The 20,417-nt window shown below is 37.7% G+C and overlaps 1 protein-coding gene across 1 annotated transcript in view; it reads right to left on the bottom strand.

Annotated features, from left to right (window-relative positions):
- The window catches only part of LOC109838570 (COBRA-like protein 7), a 9,840-nt gene continuing 2,348 nt past the window's right edge, over nucleotides 12,926–20,417 (bottom strand). The window contains exons 3-7 of the mRNA XM_020407007.1: nucleotides 20,170–20,296; nucleotides 19,855–20,094; nucleotides 19,388–19,544; nucleotides 19,024–19,283; nucleotides 12,926–13,435 (exon numbers count right to left, since the gene is read on the bottom strand). Of these exons, the coding sequence (XP_020262596.1) occupies nucleotides 13,140–13,435; nucleotides 19,024–19,283; nucleotides 19,388–19,544; nucleotides 19,855–20,094; nucleotides 20,170–20,296 (1,080 nt within the window). The 3' untranslated portion in view covers nucleotides 12,926–13,139. The remainder of the gene's footprint in view (nucleotides 13,436–19,023; nucleotides 19,284–19,387; nucleotides 19,545–19,854; nucleotides 20,095–20,169; nucleotides 20,297–20,417) is intronic.

Raw genomic sequence — 20,417 nt, 5'->3', positions numbered from 1 at the left:
TGCCAGTTGGGATGCTGACCTGCTGCCACCAGGAAAGATTGGGCTACAGTATGGCCTATTGGCATCCTTCGGTCCAGTCGAGCCCATAGGCCTTGGACCATGCAAACTACAGCAGTGTAGGAATGGCCACCTGTCAGTTGGGCTGGGCCCACCTTGTATTCCTCTGCGCTATTGGTTGATGTTGGTAAAGTTGTGTATTTATGACACAACTTTGAAAGTTGTTGTCCACCTCATCAATTTTACTTTTATACTTTTCTTTGTTTGTTTTTGATTCCATTGGAATCATAAAACACCTGTTTGGTTTGCAAAATAAAACTTTAATTGTTTGTTTGAAAAGTGTAAAAAGTGGTCCCTACTCAAATGATCATATTGGTTGGAATTATTTTTTACTAACTTCAATGTTAGCTTTCTCCTAAAATCATGTCTTTTTTTCATGAAATCACTTTACAAGCCACATCAGCATATGAAATCACTTTACACTATTTTCACAACTACAAACAAACAATTGAAAGTTATGAAAGCTGACATTGGGACCCACTTTTTTACACTTTACATCCTTTTACATGGTAAAAACATACAACCAAACAGCCCCTAAGAAGAGAGAGTCGTTGATTCACTTTGTTTAGCAATCACATGCATAGACTAGACATCTGATCGCTAGAAAGAGGGCAAACGACTCTTTTTCGGTATTTCTCTTTGTTTCTTTAACTTTTTGTCAAATCTATTTTTAAAATTATTTCTTTTTCTCAAATCAATTTCAGAGTCAGAAATCAATGTTGGTTTTAAATTTTGAATTGGGTTCAGTTCATTAGGATTTTTTTTAACGAAGCTAGTGAACCTCGTCCCTCTACTATAAATAGGAATCATTTCTTTCTCATATCTCACAACTTATTCTATCTATCTAACTCGTTTTTTTATACTATCATTCTGATTACAAAAATTCTCTTATCCACTCTGCCAAAGTTTCCTTAAAAAAAATCTCATATTATAAATAGATCCCTACTCATCCACGTTACAATACTCTCTCTACTCATCCTCCTCACAATGCTCTCCGTCTTCCCCATCTATTACTGGCAGAAGTGATTACCTCTCTCACATTCTAATACCATTCCCATAAAGGCGGTGGAAGTAGAAATCACCAATCATAATGCACCCTACGATTTCTACTATCGTTTTGCTCCCGCCGGCTACATAGTTAATCCCACTGGTACTATTCCTTTACCTATTGAGCAGTAACCACAAGTACTGTCACTCTAGATGCTACTTCTAGATACTCTATTTCACTTTCTTTGATGGAATAACAATAATCGTGTGGGCCGCTACCCCTCGATTCTGTCATGACGAGACATTCTATCTCTTCTTAGTCTTTACCTCAACTTTAGTTTCCTTAACGTCTGTCTCCGACTTCTCAATCTCCAAAGTTTGAAGTTCTAGAGACACAAACTGAAGAAGAAATAATTGAAACAAAAATAGAACAACCCCCTCCCAATAAATGAGAAAAAAAAAATAGAATATACTTTATGGGTTTGGCCTTTTTTCAAAAAAAACTAGATGCGGCCAGTGACAGATTAGCATGTTGTTTAGCATATGCCAAAATGCCCACAAATTTGGATAGTGGAAAGAGTTTAAAATAGAAAAAAATTAAATATAATTTTATAAATATAAATACAAGTTTAATATAGTTTAAAAATAAAAAAGTAAAAAATTTGAAAAAACAAAATCCATGGGCCGACTAACGACCCATGGGCCATGGGCCGGTTCCTTCCTGTCTTGACCTAGGCGAGTTGTGGGCTAGGCTGGGTCCAACCCAGACCTGAACTCAGAGAGGAGGACCCAACCCATTCTAACCTATACGGTCCCAGGTTGGACCTGGCCTGGCCCGCACAAAGGCCTACCTAGTACTACTACTGAAAAAAGGCTAGTACTGATGCCACTAGTAAAAAAAAAAAACGTTCTTTCTACGTTATCAACTGAAAAATGTGTCCATGGTGATAAAGGATAGGCCACCATCATTTTCCTGGAAGTGATATGTTAATTGCTCGAGGGCATACAACGCTCCGTTCACCTTATTATCCTTTTTCTATCATGTCTTTTACAAATAATTCCAAAGATAGTCGGCTAATTATTGATAGGAAAAGTTTTTTTCCCCCACTAAAGCTATGGCGAGAATGAGTTCTTCAATAATGAGGATAAAATTCTTGGGTCCTAACATACCGGGATATTGCTAATTTTTCCCGGTGACTTCTTGCACTATTTATTTGATCAATTCCTATGTTTTTTTTCTTTCGCTTGATGTAGGGGTGTCCAAAAAGCCCGCCGGCCCGGGCCTGGACGGGCCGATGTATATATAAATATATATAATATGTATAATATATGTATATATAATATATTTTTATATATGTATAAATATGTATATATATAATATATGTATATATAATATATTTCTATATATGTATAATATGTGTGTATATATATACTCTTTCTTAGTATATAAGTATATATAAGTATACTCTATCTTATATATGTATAATATATATATATATATACTCTCTCTCTTAGTATATATGTATATATAAGTATACTCTCTCTTATATATGTTTACTCTCTCTTATATAAGTATATATAGGTATACACTCTCTTATATATGTATAATATATGTGTGCATATATATATATATACTCTCTCTCTCTCTTAGTATATATGTATATATAAGTATACTCTCTCTTATATATGTATAATATGTGTGTGTGTGTGTGTGTATACTCTCTCTCTTAGTATATATGTATATATAAGTATACTCTCTCTTATATAAGTATATATAAGTATACACTCTCTTATATATGTATAATATATGTGTGTGTATATATATATACTCTCACTCTCTTAGTATATATGTATATATAAGTATACTCTCGCTTATATATGTATAATATATGTGTGCGTGCGTATACTCTCTCTCTTAGTATATAAGTATATATAAGTATAATATATTACAACGGCTACTTCTTTCCCATTGGCCCAACGGGCAATGACTACTTATGCGATTCTCTCTCTCTCTCAAGTTATAACTTATAAATATATACAATATATTTACATATAATATATGTATATATAATATATAGTTACGTAATAATTTGTAAGTATATACTAATACATAATTATATAAAATATAATAATTTTAAACTATTTTTTAGTATTTTTTTATAAAAAAAAGAAAAGAAAAAAAATTAAAAAAACCGGCCCAGCCCGGAGCCCGGCCCAGTTAGGCCCGGGTCCGAGCCCGGGCCCAGCCCGGGGTACCCGGGTCCAGGTCCGGGCTCCGGTTTTGCCCGGCCCGAGCCCGGATTTTCGGGCCGAACCAGGCCGGCCCGGCCCGGATGGACAGGTCTAGCTTGATGATTCGTTTTGTTCATCATTTTTCGATTAGGATCAAAAAGAATAAAAATAAAAAAAATGAAATTTTATAGACAAATGCCGACAGTTATGAAAATGTTAACGGATGTGTAACGAACAACAAAAAGATTTGTAAAAGCACACATTCTTTCAAGAACTAGACTGTACAATTGAATGATGGTCAGTAGTAAAATTAGTCAAAGGCCAGTCATTAGATCTGTCAAAGTCAAATGCACAATGCAACACAAATTAACAGTCTATTGATCTAACGTTAAGAAGATTTTATCTACAATGTTCTTCATAATTCGACAACGACCCTCCGCTTTGAGGAAGAAGAGAATTTCTTTGCGATGTGTCGTTCCGCTTCTCTTTTTTCCTTCTGTTGTTGCAGCTTGATGAGTAATGTCCAGACGACTAGTAAATTCTGCAGGAAAATTTGCATGACATGCCACCAACTTATTTTTTGGTTATGATCGCTATAGGAGAATAACTAGTATAGATGTGTATTTTAGCATTTCTAAATAACGTAAATAATTTATAGAATTTTTTTCCCCATCTAGATATAATTTACCCTTCTATTTACAGAACGAGCAACAAGAGAAGCACGAAGAAAACCACCCTTTCTCCTCCTCTGCTGGGGGAGCGGAGGCAGGAGGATCAGAGGAAGTGACTTCCGGAGCTTCTGATGCGTCGACAACATTATCGGAAATCTTTGGTGTTTGCTGTTCTGCGGCTGTGCAGCTTGGGACTGCATCCTTTGATGCTCCGGCTCTACCTTCATCGAGCCACTTCTCCCCCCATCCCCTGTCAATCTGAATGTAAAATCACTTAAGCCAAACCTCACGCATTTAATGCATCATCATGGTCAAAATCTTTGTCTTTCGGGTTTCAATATATGTTTATGATTCTCCTACAATAAAGTAAAGTAACATGATGTTGCTCTTGGATGTAGCTATGCATTACATCCGTTTTATTTTATTATTTGCATGTACACCTCCTCTCCTGATTTCTTACAGGGGTATTTGCCATCATTTTTGAACTCTTGCAGAAATTTGCTAAGAATGTTCTTCAGGCCGGTAAACTTTTTTTTTAGAAGAGTGTTCAAATAAGTACAGTTAAGAGGAATTAAAAAGAGGAGAAAGTTGCGTACATTGGAAACGCGAAGGACCGGAAGCTGGCGGTACTTCCATCCGACAGTCGAGAGATGCTCTCTGAGAAATTTCCCGCCTCTTGCCCCGGCTTTTCTTTGTCTATAGAGCTATCCTTCACTGCGGCGCGCGACGCATCCGCATTGGTCGCGTCCGCTGCCTCGCGTTCCTCCAACCCGTCCCCACCTTCAAACCGAACCCGGTTACTCGAAACTGGCGTAGCCGGCGGTTCTTCCACCGAAACGGGTGGTGGTTGCAAACGCGGGCGGCGGTTTGGTGGTGGCAACCGGTGGTATCGGTGGTAATGTCGGAGGAACTGGGGAGGAAATGGGTGATATTGGCGGGGTCTGAAAACCATCCGGTGGACCGGTAGGGAACTCCCGGACCTACCCATGAGAAACACGTTCTTCTCTCGAAAAGCTCGAATTTCCCATTTGGATGCTGAATAAGGATTCATTGATGCCACGCTCCATTCCATTGGGTTGGTGGATTTGGTTCGGGCGAAATCGAGGAGGGGATTCGTTCGGGTCTGGTAGGACGTCGTTTCGGATCGGATGAAGCGGAGGTGTACCCGGAATGGAATGGCTCTGACCCGGATCCTCAGTTTGGCTTTTGACCGATTCGGGTCGAAATTGAATTTGGCCGGTTGGATTGGGCTGGCGGGTGTCGGCCGGCCCAACCCGAGTGGATCGAGTTGGAAGAAGTCGTTCCAAAACGGCGGCGGTATTGGTGGTGGCAACGGTGGTATCGGTGGTAATGTCGGAGGAACTGGGGAGGAAATGGGTGATATTGGCGGGGTCTGAAAACCATCCGGTGGACCGGAGGGAACTCCCGGACCTACCCATGAGAAACACGTTCTTCTCTCGAAAAGCTCGAATTTCCCATTTGGATGCTGAATAAGGATTCATTGGATGCACGCTCCATTCCATTGGGTTGGTGGATTTGGTTCGGGCGAAATCCGAGGAGGGATTCGGTTCGGGTCTGGTAGGACGTCGTTTCGGATCGGATGAAGCGGAGGTGTACCGGAATGGAATGGCTCTGACCCGGATCCTCAGTTTGGCTTTTGACCGATTCGGGTCGAAATTGAATTTGGCCGGTTGGATTGGGCTGGCGGGTGTCGGCCGGCCAACCCGAGTGGATCGAGTTGGAAGAAGTCGTCGCCGTCTGATGAGTCGGTGGTGGAGGAGGAGGAGGAGAAATCTTCATCGTCTTGGTATGGTTCTTGGGTTCGGATCGAGTTCGATAGATCGATCTCGGTTGGTTCGGATGGGTCGGGTTTTCTGGGTCAGGACTTGATTGCCGGGGCAGTCCTGGATCCATAGAGTGCGAGGGATCAGTGAGCCTATTTGTATGCGCTATTGCCTTCTGTGTAACTGTGGAAAGAGGGAGAAAAAAACAGCAGAAGTAAAAAGTCAATGATTTCAAACGTGTGCTCTCAAACACGTGTAGGGAAATATATGAGCAAACAGAGTTTATTTTACACAGTTAGTCAGTACGTCCACTAATCTATCTACATGGGTAACGCAAGCTTTCAATGGAGAAAGCAATGCCAGTTAAGAGTTCAACATCTCTAACAAGTTGAAGAAGGCTAATTTCTCTAGTCCTACGCGACGATGAAATTCTTGTTAAGTGCTTACAAGAAGAAGATACGTGTACATGGCATGCATTGATCAAAACTAAACATGAAAATATGTTGTGCACCGTACACGGCCCTGTCATTATTCGACGATAGATCATTTAAAAAAACGAGATGTCTTTCTATATCAGTTTTAGCTGTATTGTTTCACCATCTTTATATTTAAACACCCTAAGTTGTAAAAAAATAACATATTAATACATTAAGTTGTAAAAATTTGACACGATAGTATCTTTTGTTAGTGTCTGTGGGAATATTCTTAGGAAATTGCCTTGACAACTAAAAGGGTATTAAAATGTTGGCTTTCTTACAACCTAGAATATTAAAGTATTATTTTCTTACAACTTAGGATATTAAAGTACTACTTTTTACAACTTGAAATATTTAAGTATAAAGGTGGTATAATAATAGGGTATTTAAGTGTCAGTTTTTTTTACAGTATTTAATTATCAGTTTTTTTTACAACTTAGGGTATCAAAGTGCTGTTTTTTACGACTTAGGGTATTAAGTGTAAAGGAAATGAAACAAGCATTTAATGGCAGCCATAAATAAATGATGTATCTTTCTGGTTAAAGGCTTGACAAAAATCTATTTAGAGGATTTTCCCCATGACCTTAGTGTTATTTGCTTTTATAGAGAAATAATCTAGGTTTGGTTAAACTTAATAGGGTGGTATTCAACACCAAAAGCAAATAGATCAATTCAACGATTAATCTTTATAGCAAAACAGTCAAAACTTGACAAGACTATTCAACACCAAAAGCAAATAGATTAACTCAACAATCTTTATAGCAAAATTGGCATATGACATTCTAGGGATAAAATGTCGTTGTTTCAAATGCATATATATATCTCATCCAACAAATCCATTAGTTTTCTCGTCATCCTTGTATATCCAATTTTCTCTTTGATGTATTCTATTAAACTAAAGTCCCCCTTTTTCATCATCTTTCTCTTATCCAACCAAGACTACATAATTGGAATAAGATTGCCTTTTTTTCAAATTTCATTCTACTCTATATAATTGTTCTTCTCGATTTGGCAGCAAAGGAATAAACATAAAACATTGCATGAGAATCAAATGCCTACCCGAAATCTTACAGTTTTATCCATCTTTAGTCGAATTGATCGGAGTGCGCCATAAATAATATCAATCAAACCTGCAAGGAGTATGACACGGAAGACAATTATTTATCAGCTAAGGATGTTCAATATTATTGTAAAAGATTTTAGGATTTACCTCGACTATTATGACAAGAGATTCAAAAAAAAAAAAAAATCCGCGATAGGATATTATCAATTGACACTGATAATAAAAAAAGATACAGATAAATTGAAAAGCTGAATAAAACGGATCATAAATATCTTGATCAAAGAAAATTGTTAGTATGGGGGGAAAATGAGCAAAATTTTTAGAATTAGGAATTTTTTTTTCCTAAAAAGATTTGGGGTTTTTACCCCCGCGGAATAGAGAAGAGAGGAACGAGGCCAAGAGAAATAATCGGGAGCTTTTGATGGTTGGCTGTAATATTATTTATTTGTTTTATTTGTTAATGCAACTCGTTACAATTGGTTTAGAATTTGGACATGCGTCGGGTCTAATTATTTGTTTGCATATGGACAATTTCTTAAAATTGAAATATTAGCACGGCTCATTTTATTTTAGTACCTAAAGTTTACTCACTTTTTAACTAACTTTGATACACCAAAGCTTTCTTTGGCACTCTCACACCCAAAGTTTCAATCTCATTTCACCTTGATATCCATGTCTACATTTGGTTACGTTTTCTATTAAGATGGTATTGTAACGCCCCGCCCCGGAATCCCGGAGTCGGTACGCTATTAGATCTGATGGACTGGCCTCACAAACCACCACATGTCTTTTCAGCACGTTTTGTCCTCACTCACGCGCTCCCTGGAAAACTTCCCAGGGGGTCACCCATCCTAGAATTTCTCCAGGCCAAGCACGCTTAACTTTGGAGTTTCTAAGAGTTGGGTTCCCGAAAAGAAGATGCATCTTGGTGGTATGAGTATTCTAATCAAATCACCCTCTCAAAGGTTGGGGTATTACATACTCCCCCACTTAAACTCACAACGTCCTCGTTGTGCCAAATCATATCATCCAAGACCGTACCATCCGTGTGAGATTCTAGAGGTGGCTCCCGCCCTCTCGACGTAGCACTTTGTGCCGCATAGCACTTAGCTCTCACAATTCCGGTTGGTTTGGCTCTGATACCATTTGTAACGCCCCGCCCCGGAATCCTGGAGTCGGTACGCTATTAGATCTGATGGAGTGGTCTCACAAACCACCACATGTCTTTTCAGCATGTTTTGTCCTCACTCACGCGCTCCCTGAAAAACTTCCCAGGGGGTCACCCATCCTAGAATTTCTCCAGGCCAAGCACGCTTAACTTTGGAGTTTCTAAGAGTTGGGTTCCCGAAAAAAAGATGCATCTTGGTGGTATGAGTATTCCAATCAAATATATTAATACTAATCACATCACCCTCTCAAGGGTTGGGGTATTACAGGTATCATGTGATTTTGTTTAGATCAATTATCCTCTTCTATTGAAAATTAATTCCCTTAACCCATTTCCTCGTCCTCTTTGTCATTTAGGTTTGTAAATAAAAAAACCTGACTATTTTTTTAAACAAATTTCCCGAATCTGAAAAGAAGTGATATTTAGTAAAGGAATTTGCTTCTTCTTTCATTTCTATGTTGATATACTGTAGACTAATGAGGTTATTTCGGAGCATGAGATCAGCAGAAGGTATCAAAGTGAAATAGGATTGAACTTTGGGTGACTTCGGGTATCAAAGTGTCAAAAGATTCTATAGGTCATTAACGGCAAACAATACAAAAGCTTTCAGGTACCAAAGTGAAACAGATTATACACCTAAATTGAATGAACAAAGTAATGTTCTTTTTTACTGTAGAACGAAAAGTGTTTGCAATGATAAATATGAGTAAAGTAACTAAAACAAGTAAACGTAAACTTATATTATAGAAGTGTAAAACTAGTGAACATTTCCCAAAAAATAACTCCTCTTCGGAATGAAGTTGCATTCAATAATTCCCCTAGGATAAGGTTGTCAAATGTGTGGTTTTGGGTGGGTCATAAATAGGTGGGCATATTTGTGCCAATTTACCATTTATGATCAATTTAACATTTACTAAATTGGTCACTTCTCACCCATCCATTTATTAAATAGGTGGTTCATAGATGAACCAATAACCCATTTAGCTATTGAACTTTTACATATAAAAAAGTTTTAAGGGTTTATTTTTTAAACTTACAAATGATACATGAAATCCTAAAATTTTCAACAACCGCCTTTCAACAACCGCCTATAAATTTAAAATTAATAAAAAACACCCTTAAATATTTTAGAAAATGTGAAAAACATCATCGGGGGTTTAGAATTATAAAAACAACCCTGAAATTTTAAAAACTAACTAAGGTACATAAAATCCGAAAATTACCAGCAGCTCATGTAAATTTATAATTTACAAAAGAACCCTCAAAGTTTAAAAACTTTTTAAAAAATACCCTCAAGAGTTTAAAATTACAAAACAACCTCAGAATTTTCTAAACTTGCAAATGACACATGAAATTTGATATTTTTAGTAGTCCCCTATAAATTTAAAATTTGCAAATAGCACCCAAATAAATTTTAAAAATTGTGAAAAACATCCTCAAGGGTTTAGAATTACAAAAAACCATCCTAAAATTTTAAAACCTACAAATGACACTTAAAATCTAAAAATTATCGGCAGTCCCATAAGAATTTATAATTTGTAAAAAACACCCTCAAAACATAAAAATTACCAAAAAATCCTTAAGAGTTCAAAATTACGAAACAATATTATAATTTTCTAAACTTGCAAATAACACATGAAATCTGAAAATTTTCACTAGTCCCCTATAGATATATTGCAAAAAACACCCTCAAAGTTTTAAAAAATAAAAAAACACCCTCAAAAGGTTTTGAATTATAAAAACCACCCTGAAATTTTAAAACCTACAAATGACACATGAAATCTAAAAATTAACAGCAGCCCCAAGAAAATTTATAATTTACAAAAAACCCTCAAATGTTAAATATTACAAAAAACACCCTCAAAAAGTTCAAAATTATATAAAAATCTGAGAATTTTCTAAACTTACAAATGACACATGAAATTTGGAAATCTCCAACATCCCCTTGTAAATTTAAATTTGCAAAAAATACACTCAATGTTTCAAAATTTGCAAAAACACACTTAAAATTTCAAAAATTTCATAAAACACCAAAAACTTTCAAAATATGTAGATAAACACACTATAAATATAGAAATTACAAGTATCTTCTGCGGTTGTGTTCCATAAATTGTAAACTTGGGGGTGTTTTCCATAATTTTCAAACTTTTAGTGTATTTTTTGCAAATTTTAAATTTATAGGGGATTGGTGGCAGTTTCCAAATTTTATGTGTAATTTCTAGGTTTAGAAAATTCTGAGAGGTTTATATAATTTTGAACTTTTAAGGGTTTTTTTCAATTTTTAAAATTTGAGGGTGTTTTTTGAAAATTATAAATTTTTAGGGGACTTCTGGTAGTTTTTGGATTTTATGTATCATTTGCAGATTTTTAAAATTTCGGGGTGGTTTTTGTAATTCTAAACCCTTGGGCTGTTATTTGCAATTTTTAAAACTATGAGGATGTTATTTATAAATTTTAAATTTATAGGGAACTGCTGAAATTTTTTAGAATTTCATGTGTCATTTGCAAGTTTAGAAATTCTTGTGATTGTTTTGTAATTTTGAACTCTTGAGGGTGTGTTTTTTATAAGTTTTTAAATTTTGAGGGTGTTTTTTTACAAATTATAAATTTATAGTGTGTTGCTGGCAATTTTTGGATTTCATGTACCTTAGCTAGGTTTTGAAATTTCAGGGTTGTTTTTATAACTCTAAACCCTTTAGAGTGTTTTTCTCATTTTCTAAAACTTTTAAAGGTGTTATTTGCAAATTTTAAAATTATAGAGGGTTGTTGAAAATTTCATGATTTCATGTGTCATTTGTGAGGTTAGAAAGTTTTGAGAGTTTTTTTTTTAATTTTTAACTCTGGAGGTTTTTTTTAATATTTAAACTTTGAGGGTATTTTTTACAAATCTCAAATTTTTAAGGGGTTGTTGGTAATTTTTTTATTTTATGTGTGTTGGTCATTAGTCACCTTTAAGGTGTTTTCTATAATTTTGAACTTTTAAAAATATTTTTTGTAGTTATTGAAACTTTGAGAGTGTTTATGAAAGAATATCCATGTAAATACGCAAATGGGCGGTAATAACCCACTATTTATGATCCATTTTTCTTTAATAGAAAGAACACACACCTATTTATGGCCCATTTAATTGGATAAGTGGTTTGGATGGGTCATTTAGTGGATAAGTATGTGTGGAGAAATGGTTCTGGGTCAATTTTGTCATCCCTACCTTGGACAGCTGGGCTATAACTTTCTAAACAAGAAAAAACTTTGAGAGATATTGAGACTAAATTGATGAAATCATATTTAAAATGTTAAAAATTCTTGAAAGTTCGCGATAAAGTGACATCCCGACAAGTGACATGATTCTTTAGCAATTTTAAGAGACATTGAAAATGGTTTCCGCCCCTAAGCCATAAACCCAATTTTCATTTCGTTTTCCGGTTCTTATTTTCGGATGGCTTCAAAATGTGGGAAATAGGTTAATTTGAGATCTCTTTCATGCATTGAGGAAGAAGGAAATTGTGCTGATCGAATCCGAAAAGATCGCAATCAGCTTGAAAACATTGGGAAAATGATAAAAACCTATTTCAGTGATTTTCATAGAGAAATGAAGTGGAAATCAATTGATTAGTAATAAAATATTTCTGGATTCGTTTTTGATATCTTAGATTCCACCCAATAGAATTAAATGGAAAAGGGTTTACATCCCTAAATTCTTGTCCAACTAACAGTTGAAAGACTTTTCATAGAAACATTTGGAAATGTTTAGAATTGGTTTTTAACCAGGAAATGGTTTTCTATTTTTGTAATAAATCAACCGACAAATTACTCTATGTCTGCGGATGACTTTATGCGACTCTAACATGACCTTACAAGTTGAGCGTCTTTTTAGGATTAAAAGACATTTTCTAACCTTTTGGAGTTATCTCAAAATGGATTAAGCTTCTTCTAGTTTTTGTAAAATTTACTCAAAACAGAAGTTATTTTTGAGGAAAAATTGAGCACATACTGCTTGAATTTCCAGGTATTCTACATATTATGTCATGTTCAGGATTGCATAGCTGATAGTGAGTATGATTCTGGAAAAGGAACTGAACAACACAATTCATCGAGCAATGCTTGTCATCAGTAGGTAGAAGAAAACAACAATGGTTGAAATATTTACGGCTCATCTCGTTTCTAGGCTACTCTTCTACACAGGAGGGAATCATTTGAAGAGCCCATAGGAAGAGTGAGCCTTCAGAAGCTCTGGTATCAATAATGGCGATGATGATTTTCTAAAAGCAATTCCGTAAATTTAATTACAGGTTAATCACCAAGCTTTTTAGCATCCTTCTTTGAGATAAATACCATCTGCACATAATTGAAGGTTGATGCCTCGGTTTCAATACCGAGTATGAATGACATTATTTCTTCCATTTTACTATTTTTTAAAGTAAACTGTATCAAAGTCTTCTCCTTGAACAAACTCTTCATGGACTTTCTTTTCTACTTGTATCCAAAGTGTCAACGATCCCCGATGCAGTACTTATGAGTTCAACGAACACCCTTTCATAAATTTAGTACTTACCATTTAGTCTTCCTTCTACATACAATACTCTACAAACACTAGGACAACGACGAGTAGGAAGAAGAAGAAGAACACAAAATTGTGTGACTTCCTCACTAAACCACGTCCATAACCAACAACTTAAAAAATGCCTATCTATTTTATTTTCCCTAATGGAAAATCAAAATACTAAGTACAAACAATATCGTCGATCGCAAAGAGAGGTTGCAATCCGGTGAAGGTGCTGCGACGCTCCCCTGGGGTAGTGAAGGATAAGCATCTGGCGACGGCATGACACATTCATGTCCATTGAACAACACATTCCTCGGAAAAGGCCATCCTCCCTGAAAGGTAAATACGCCAGGATCCTTGCGGAGTAGCATCTCAGACTGCACGTTCCCGGATCTTCCTTGCTGCAGTAGCAAGTCGTTGTAGTACTTTATCCCCCAAAACATTCCTGTGTCATCTGAATAAGGATGAAAAAAGAAAGAATTAGATTCTTTTATGTCAGGTGCCTAATATTCCAAACCCACCGAAAGTGCACAGCCACATATGTTGAAAATTTGAGAAGAAAATAAAAGAGCGGACCCCACAGCTACAGTAAAATATTAATATTTTATTGTGCATAGTGTTTTTCTAAAAACTATAAATAGGGCTCCAAATCCTTAAGAAAATTTCATCCCAGAAACAACTTCTTATATAAGAAGAGTGAGAGAGAAAAAAAATAGAGAGAGTTTCTCCTTGTAAAGAGAGAGTTTGTAACTCCAGAGTTTTTTCCTCATAGTGAATTCTTCTATCCTTGCCCGTGGACGTAGGCAATCAAGTGCCGAACCACGTAAATCTGTGTGTCCAACATTTTATCTCTACTTTTGCTCTACTATTGCTGCGACCCTGCTCTATTAGGCCCCGGGTTTGTCCCAACAAGTGGTATCAGAGCCAACTTAGGGTACTTGTATATATCTACTTATCGTATGCTCTGTGGCTGCCACCAAAGGTGGATCCTCCACATCAGAAAATAAGTTAGGTTATCACTTACCCTTTGGAGGTGACGGGTACTGTTCACGAGTACGGTACTGTTCAAAAATACGGTACTATTCACAAGTACGGTACTATTCACAGATACGGTTACTGTTCATAAATACAGTTACTGTTTACGTGAAATAGTAAGAAGTTACTATTCGTGGTAGAAGCAATGGCGGCGAAGTTCAAGATCGAGAAATTCGACGGGAGGAATTTCTCACTGTGGAAGTTGAAGATAAAGGCTATCTTGAGAAAAGATAATTGTCTGGCGGCCATTGGTGCAAGGCCGGACGACATCACAGATGATAAGAAGTGGAACGAGATGGACGAAAATGCTATTGCAAATCTCCATCTGGCATTAGCAGACGGGGTGCTGTCAAGCATAGAGGAGAAGAAGACAGCAAAGGAGATCTGGGATACTCTAACAAAGCTATATGAGGCGAAATCCATGCACAATAAAATCTTCTTAAAAAGGAGACTTTACACTCTGAGGATGGCGGAATCTACATCGATGACCGACCACATCAACACCCTAAACACACTGTTCTCCCAACTCACAACGTTGGGATATACAGTTGGTGCGAATGAACGTGCAGAACTTCTACTTCAGAGTCTACCTGACTCGTATGATCAACTCATCATCAACCTGACGAACAACGTCCTCACGGACAATCTAGTCTTCGACGATGTTGCAGCCGCTGTTCTGGAGGAAGAAAATCGGCGCAAGAACAAGGAAGACAGACAGACAAGTTCGCAGCAAGCGGAGGCCTTGTCGGTGACGAGAGGAAGATCAACAAAACGTGGCTCCAGTGGGAGTCATGCCCATGGTAGATCGAAATCACGAAGTAAGAAGGATATCAAATGCTACAACTGTGGCAAAAGAGGGCACGTCAAATCGGAGTGTTGGCACAACAAGAAGAGTGGAGATAAAAAGTCTTCAGAGCCATCAACATCCCAAGGATGTGTTGTCAGCACGTCAGAGGATGGTGAAATTCTATTCAGTGGAGCAACCACTGTTGATGAAGGCAGAAAGAAGTTTGCTGATGTCTGGCTTCTAGATTCAGCAGCCTCTTGGCACATGACCTCTCGGAGAGATTGGTTTCACAAATATGAACCTATCTCAGGAGGATCTGTATTCATGGGGAATGATCATGCCTTAGAGATTTGTGGTATTGGTACTATCAAAATCAAAATGTTTGATGGTATAATACGCACCATTCAAGATGTGCGACATGTGAAGGGCTTGAAGAAGAATCTATTGTCTTTGGGACAATTAGATGAGCTCGGGTGCAAGACTCATATAGAAAATGGAGTCATGAAGATTGTTAGAGGGGCGCTTGTGGTAATAAAAGGAGAAAAGGTAGCTGCAAATCTGTACATGCTCAAGGGAGAGACTCTGCAGGAAGCTGATTCATGTGTGGCATCAACCAGCCGTGGAGAAGAACAAACCATGATGTGGCATCGCAAGCTAGGCCACATGTCAGAACGAGGCTTGAAGGTTCTCTCCGATCAGAAACTGCTTCCTGGACTTAATTCGGTAGCTCTTCCATTTTGCGAGCATTGTGTTACAAGCAAGCAGCATCGACTGAAGTTCAACACATCGAGTTCTAGAAGCAAGGCTATTCTGGAACTGGTTCATTCTGATGTATGGCAAGCACCAGTTACATCCTTAGGAGGAGCAAAGTACTTTGTGTCCTTTATTGATGATTACTCCAGGAGATGTTGGGTGTATCCTATCAAGAAGAAGGCGGATGTGTTCTCAGTCTTTAAAGCCTACAAAGCGCGGGTCGAGCTTGAATCTGAGAAGAAGATCAAGTGCTTAAGGTCAGATAATGGAGGAGAATACACAGACGGTGAATTCCTAGCATTCTGCAAGCATGAAGGCATCAAAAGACAATTCAGTACGGCTTATACTCCTCAACAAAATGGAGTGGCGGAGCGGATGAACAGAACTCTGTTGGAAAGAACAAGAGCTATGTTGGCTACTGCAAATCTGGAAAAAGTCTTTTGGGCGGAAGCAGTAAAAACCGCCTGTTATGTGGTGAATCGATCTCCATCAACTGCAATACAATTGAAGACGCCGATGGAGATGTGGACTGGCAAGCCAGCTGATTATTCCAACCTCCATATATTTGGAAGTCCAGTGTACGTAATGTACAATGCCCAAGAAATTACAAAGCTGGATTCAAAATCCAGAAAATGCATATTCTTGGGGTATGCTGATGGAGTAAAGGGGTATCGCCTGTGGGATCCCACTACCCGCAAGGTTATCATCAGCAGAGATGTTATCTTTGTAGAGAACCAACTACAAAGTGAAGAGAAAGAAAGCAGTTCGAGGAAGGACTCAGAGACTGTAGCTGTTCAGGTAGAAGATAATCCGAATTCTTCTGAAGCGACACCGGAGCATGATGTACAAGAACCAGTCGAGGCCGAGGCTCCAGAAGTTCGAAGGTCAACTCGTGAGAGAAGACCACCGACTTGGCACTCGGAGTATATTACGGAGAGTAATGTTGCATACTGTCTTCTAACAGAAGATGGAGAGCCATCAACTTTTCATGAAGCTATAAATGGCACAGATGCATCTTTGTGGATGGCAGCATTGCAGGAAGAAATTGAAGCTCTCCATAAGAACAAGACTTGGGAACTTGTGTCACTGCCACAAGGAAGAAAGACCATTGGAAACAAATGGGTCTACAAGATCAAGCGAAATGGCGATGATCAAGTGGAGCGATATCGTGCTAGATTGGTGGTAAAAGGATATGCTCAGAAAAAAGGTATTGATTTTAATGAAATATTTTCTCCTGTAGTGCGACTAACAACAGTCCGAATAGTCCTGACTATGAGCGCTATATTTGACTTACATCTAGAGCAGCTAGATGTGAAAACAGCATTTCTTCATGGAGATCTTGAAGAAGAAATTTACATGCTCCAACCAGAAGGTTTTGAAGAAAAAGAAAAAGAGAACTTGGTTTGCAGATTGAACAAATCTCTGTACGGTCTAAAGCAGGCGCCGAGGTGTTGGTACAAGAGATTTGATTCATTCATCATGAGCCTTGGATACAACAGACTTAATTCAGACCCTTGTGCATATTTCAAGAGGTTTGGTGAAAATAACTTTGTTATCTTATTGTTGTATGTTGACGACATGTTGGTTGCTGGCCCCAACAAAGATCGTATCCAAGAATTAAAGGCTCAGTTGGCTAGGGAATTTGAAATGAAGGATTTAGGATCTGCAAACAAGATTCTAGGGATGCAAATTTACCGAGACAGAATTAATAGGAAGATTTGGCTTTCTTAGAAGAACTATTTGAAGAAAATCTTGCGACGCTTTAACATGCAAGATTGTAAGTCAATTTCTACCCCACTTCCTGTTAATTTCAAGTTATCCTCCAGTATGAGTCCTAGCAGTGAAGAAGAGAGGATGGAGATGTCTCGAGTGCCGTATGCATCAGCAGTGGGAAGCTTAATGTTCGCGATGATTTGTACAAGACCAGACATTGCACAAGCAGTGGGAGTGGTTAGTCGATACATGGCGAATCCTGGTAAAGAGCATTGGAATGCTGTAAAGAGGGTTCTAAGATACATTCAAGGAACCTCAAATGTTGCATTATGTTATGGGGGATCTGATTTTATTGTCAGTGGATATGTTGATTCTGATTATGCAGGTGATCGTGATAATAGCAAATCCACCACAGGTTATGTGTTTGCACTTGCTGGCGGAGCTGTAAGCTGGGTTTCAAAACTGCAGTCAGTTGTGGCTACTTCAACAACAGAAGCAGAGTATGTAGCAGCTACACAAGCTAGTAAAGAAGCGATGTGGTTGAAGATGGTGCTGGAGGAACTCGGCTATGAACAAAAGAAGATATCTTTATTTTGTGACAGTCAGAGTGCTTTGCATTTGGCAAGAAATCCAGCCTTTCATTCAAAGACCAAGCACATTCGAGTTCAGTATCACTTCGTTCGTGAGAAAGTGGAAGAAGGAACAGTGGATATGCAGAAAATTCACACCAAAGACAACCTAGCAGATTTTTTGACCAAAGCAGTCAGTACTGACAAATTTATTTGGTGTCGATCCTCTTGTGGTCTGATGGAGACGTAAGCAACATGAAGATGGCAAGATAGAAAGAATGGTGTGAAGATATGATTGATGCTCAATCAAATCTTCAAGTGGGAGATTGTCAGGTGCCTAATATTCCAAACCCACCGAAAGTGCACAGCCACATATGTTGAAAATTTGAGAAGAAAACAAAAGTGCGGACCCCACAGCTACAGTAAAATATTAATATTTTATTGTGCATAGTGTTTTTCTAAAAACTATAAATAGGGCTCCAAATCCTTAAGAAAATTTCATCCCAGAAACTACTTCTTATATAAGAAGAGTGAGAGAGAAAAAAATAGAGAGAGTTTCTCCTTGTAAAGAGAGAGTTTGTAACTCCAGAGTTTTTTCCTCATAGTGAATTCTTCTATCCTTGCCCGTGGACGTAGGCAATCAAGTGCCGAACCACGTAAATCTGTGTGTCCAACATTTTATCTCTACTTTTGCTCTACTATTGCTGCGACCCTGCTCTATTAGGCCCCGGGTTTGTCCCAACATTTTAAGGGTAAATTTCGCAGATTTCCTCAGGTTGGGCTGTTTGAGATAAGTCGGCCCCTTAACTATTTAAATTCCACGAAACCCCCGGAACTTCTGCTAAACCTGTTGAAGATTGTTCACTTTAACCCCCTAAAGCAACACTCTCAAATCTAGCACGTCACATGTCAAAAACATGACGAAAAAAGCGATAATGCCTGTCAGGCCTAAAAATTTAATGGAAATAACAAAAAGAATAAAAGGATGATTTTTTTTTTCTTTTTCAGATTAAGAGGTATTTTCATTTTTTTTTCTTCCATAGTCCTTTTCTACAAACAATTTTGTCATATAAGTAGCATAAAAGTGCACTAGAATATTTTGTTACAGCGTCGATAAAGAAAAGAAGACCAAAAATTATGGCACATATGCTTGGAAGTGAAAAGGTGAAAGAGTGGAGTACTCACTGATGTTGCCATACTGAATCAGAGGTTTGTAGTTGAAGCTGAATATTTGTGTTAAGCTCTGGAGGTTAGGATGGCGTATCACCAGATTCCAATCGCTATAGTTCTTAAATAAGTCGAAGTTGGTTACAGTCATTTTAACCCTCCAATACTGCTTATAGCTCGTTTTCACATGCCAATGTACACGTATGGGGCACATATGTTGAGTGCACATCAAAACAGGCTCTGATGGTAACTGTAAGAACTCAGGTACATTTCCATCTCTGAAATAAATGAGAAAATACGATGAATTGCATCATGAAGTTGAATTTTTATTTTTTATTTTTTAAGTTTAAGGATAAAATATAGCATTCATCGATAGGCTTGCCTTGCACACTGGAGCCTATTTGGATGTCCTTGGCAGCCGCAACTGCAAGTAGGACATGATACTATAGTCTCATTGTAGAAGGTTGATAGGGAAACACAGCAAGAGGGTTTGGCTGATTCTCTGAACTGCGAATAGGAACAAATCACTTGCCATGTCACTGCACCATTTTTGTCCAAAAATAGTAAGGGAAAATATATTTTATACAAAAAAAAACTAAATTATTAAGACGATAATTCTTAATAGCATGTCAAAAACAATTAAGAAGCAAGTAATCAATGGAGATTACCAAGAAATTAGACCGATCGAATAGTAGGAAAACAAGCGAACTTTAATGTAAACTACATGCTCACTGCTTATTAGCGAAAACTGGAGATGAGAAGTTGCCATATAAACTATGAATATATGGCACCTCAAGTAATATGGAGAAAAAGTGCAAGGCTTTGCGTAAGTACATAATTAGGACTCACACAATGCTTGTTTCTGATGGCGGGTATTTGAGCTCAAGAACTTCGTTGGAGGAGCAACAGACGCATTGCTACAAGTATATCCAGGAATCGCGAGACTGAAATTTGAAGGCATCAATCTCATAGAATCCTTAGATCCCACATTCATTTGGAAAGAAGCCACATATTTGGTCATATCCTGAGTCATTGATGATAATACACCACCGCGGCAGCAATTTTGTGTTTGCATTCTATAAGGAGCTCCTGGTAATAAATCCACAATGTATGGATTTTTCTCGCAGGAATGTGGAAGATTGCCTCTAAAGCGAGAGCAGTTACCTTGCTCCGTGGCCTCAGCTCCTCTAATGTCCCAAATTACTTCTTCGCCACTCCAAGCCCAACCGAGCTTCCATCCAGGAGTCTCAACGTGTCGATATAGTTGGTAGTTGAAGATGTTAACCATTACCTGTTTCATAGTACTAACTGATCATATGAGATTGAATATGACTAAACATAGAAAGGGTATTTTTATGCTTAGGTAGGGCTGCAATGCTCCAGTCATAAAGAAAATCAATTTGAAATTGAGA

This window comes from Asparagus officinalis, chromosome 4 (assembly GCF_001876935.1).
Source record: "Asparagus officinalis chromosome 4, Aspof.V1, whole genome shotgun sequence".
Classification (NCBI taxonomy): Eukaryota; Viridiplantae; Streptophyta; class Magnoliopsida; order Asparagales; family Asparagaceae; genus Asparagus; species Asparagus officinalis.
Note: the sequence above shows the minus strand (reverse complement) of the source record. Positions and strands in the feature narration are given on the sequence as shown.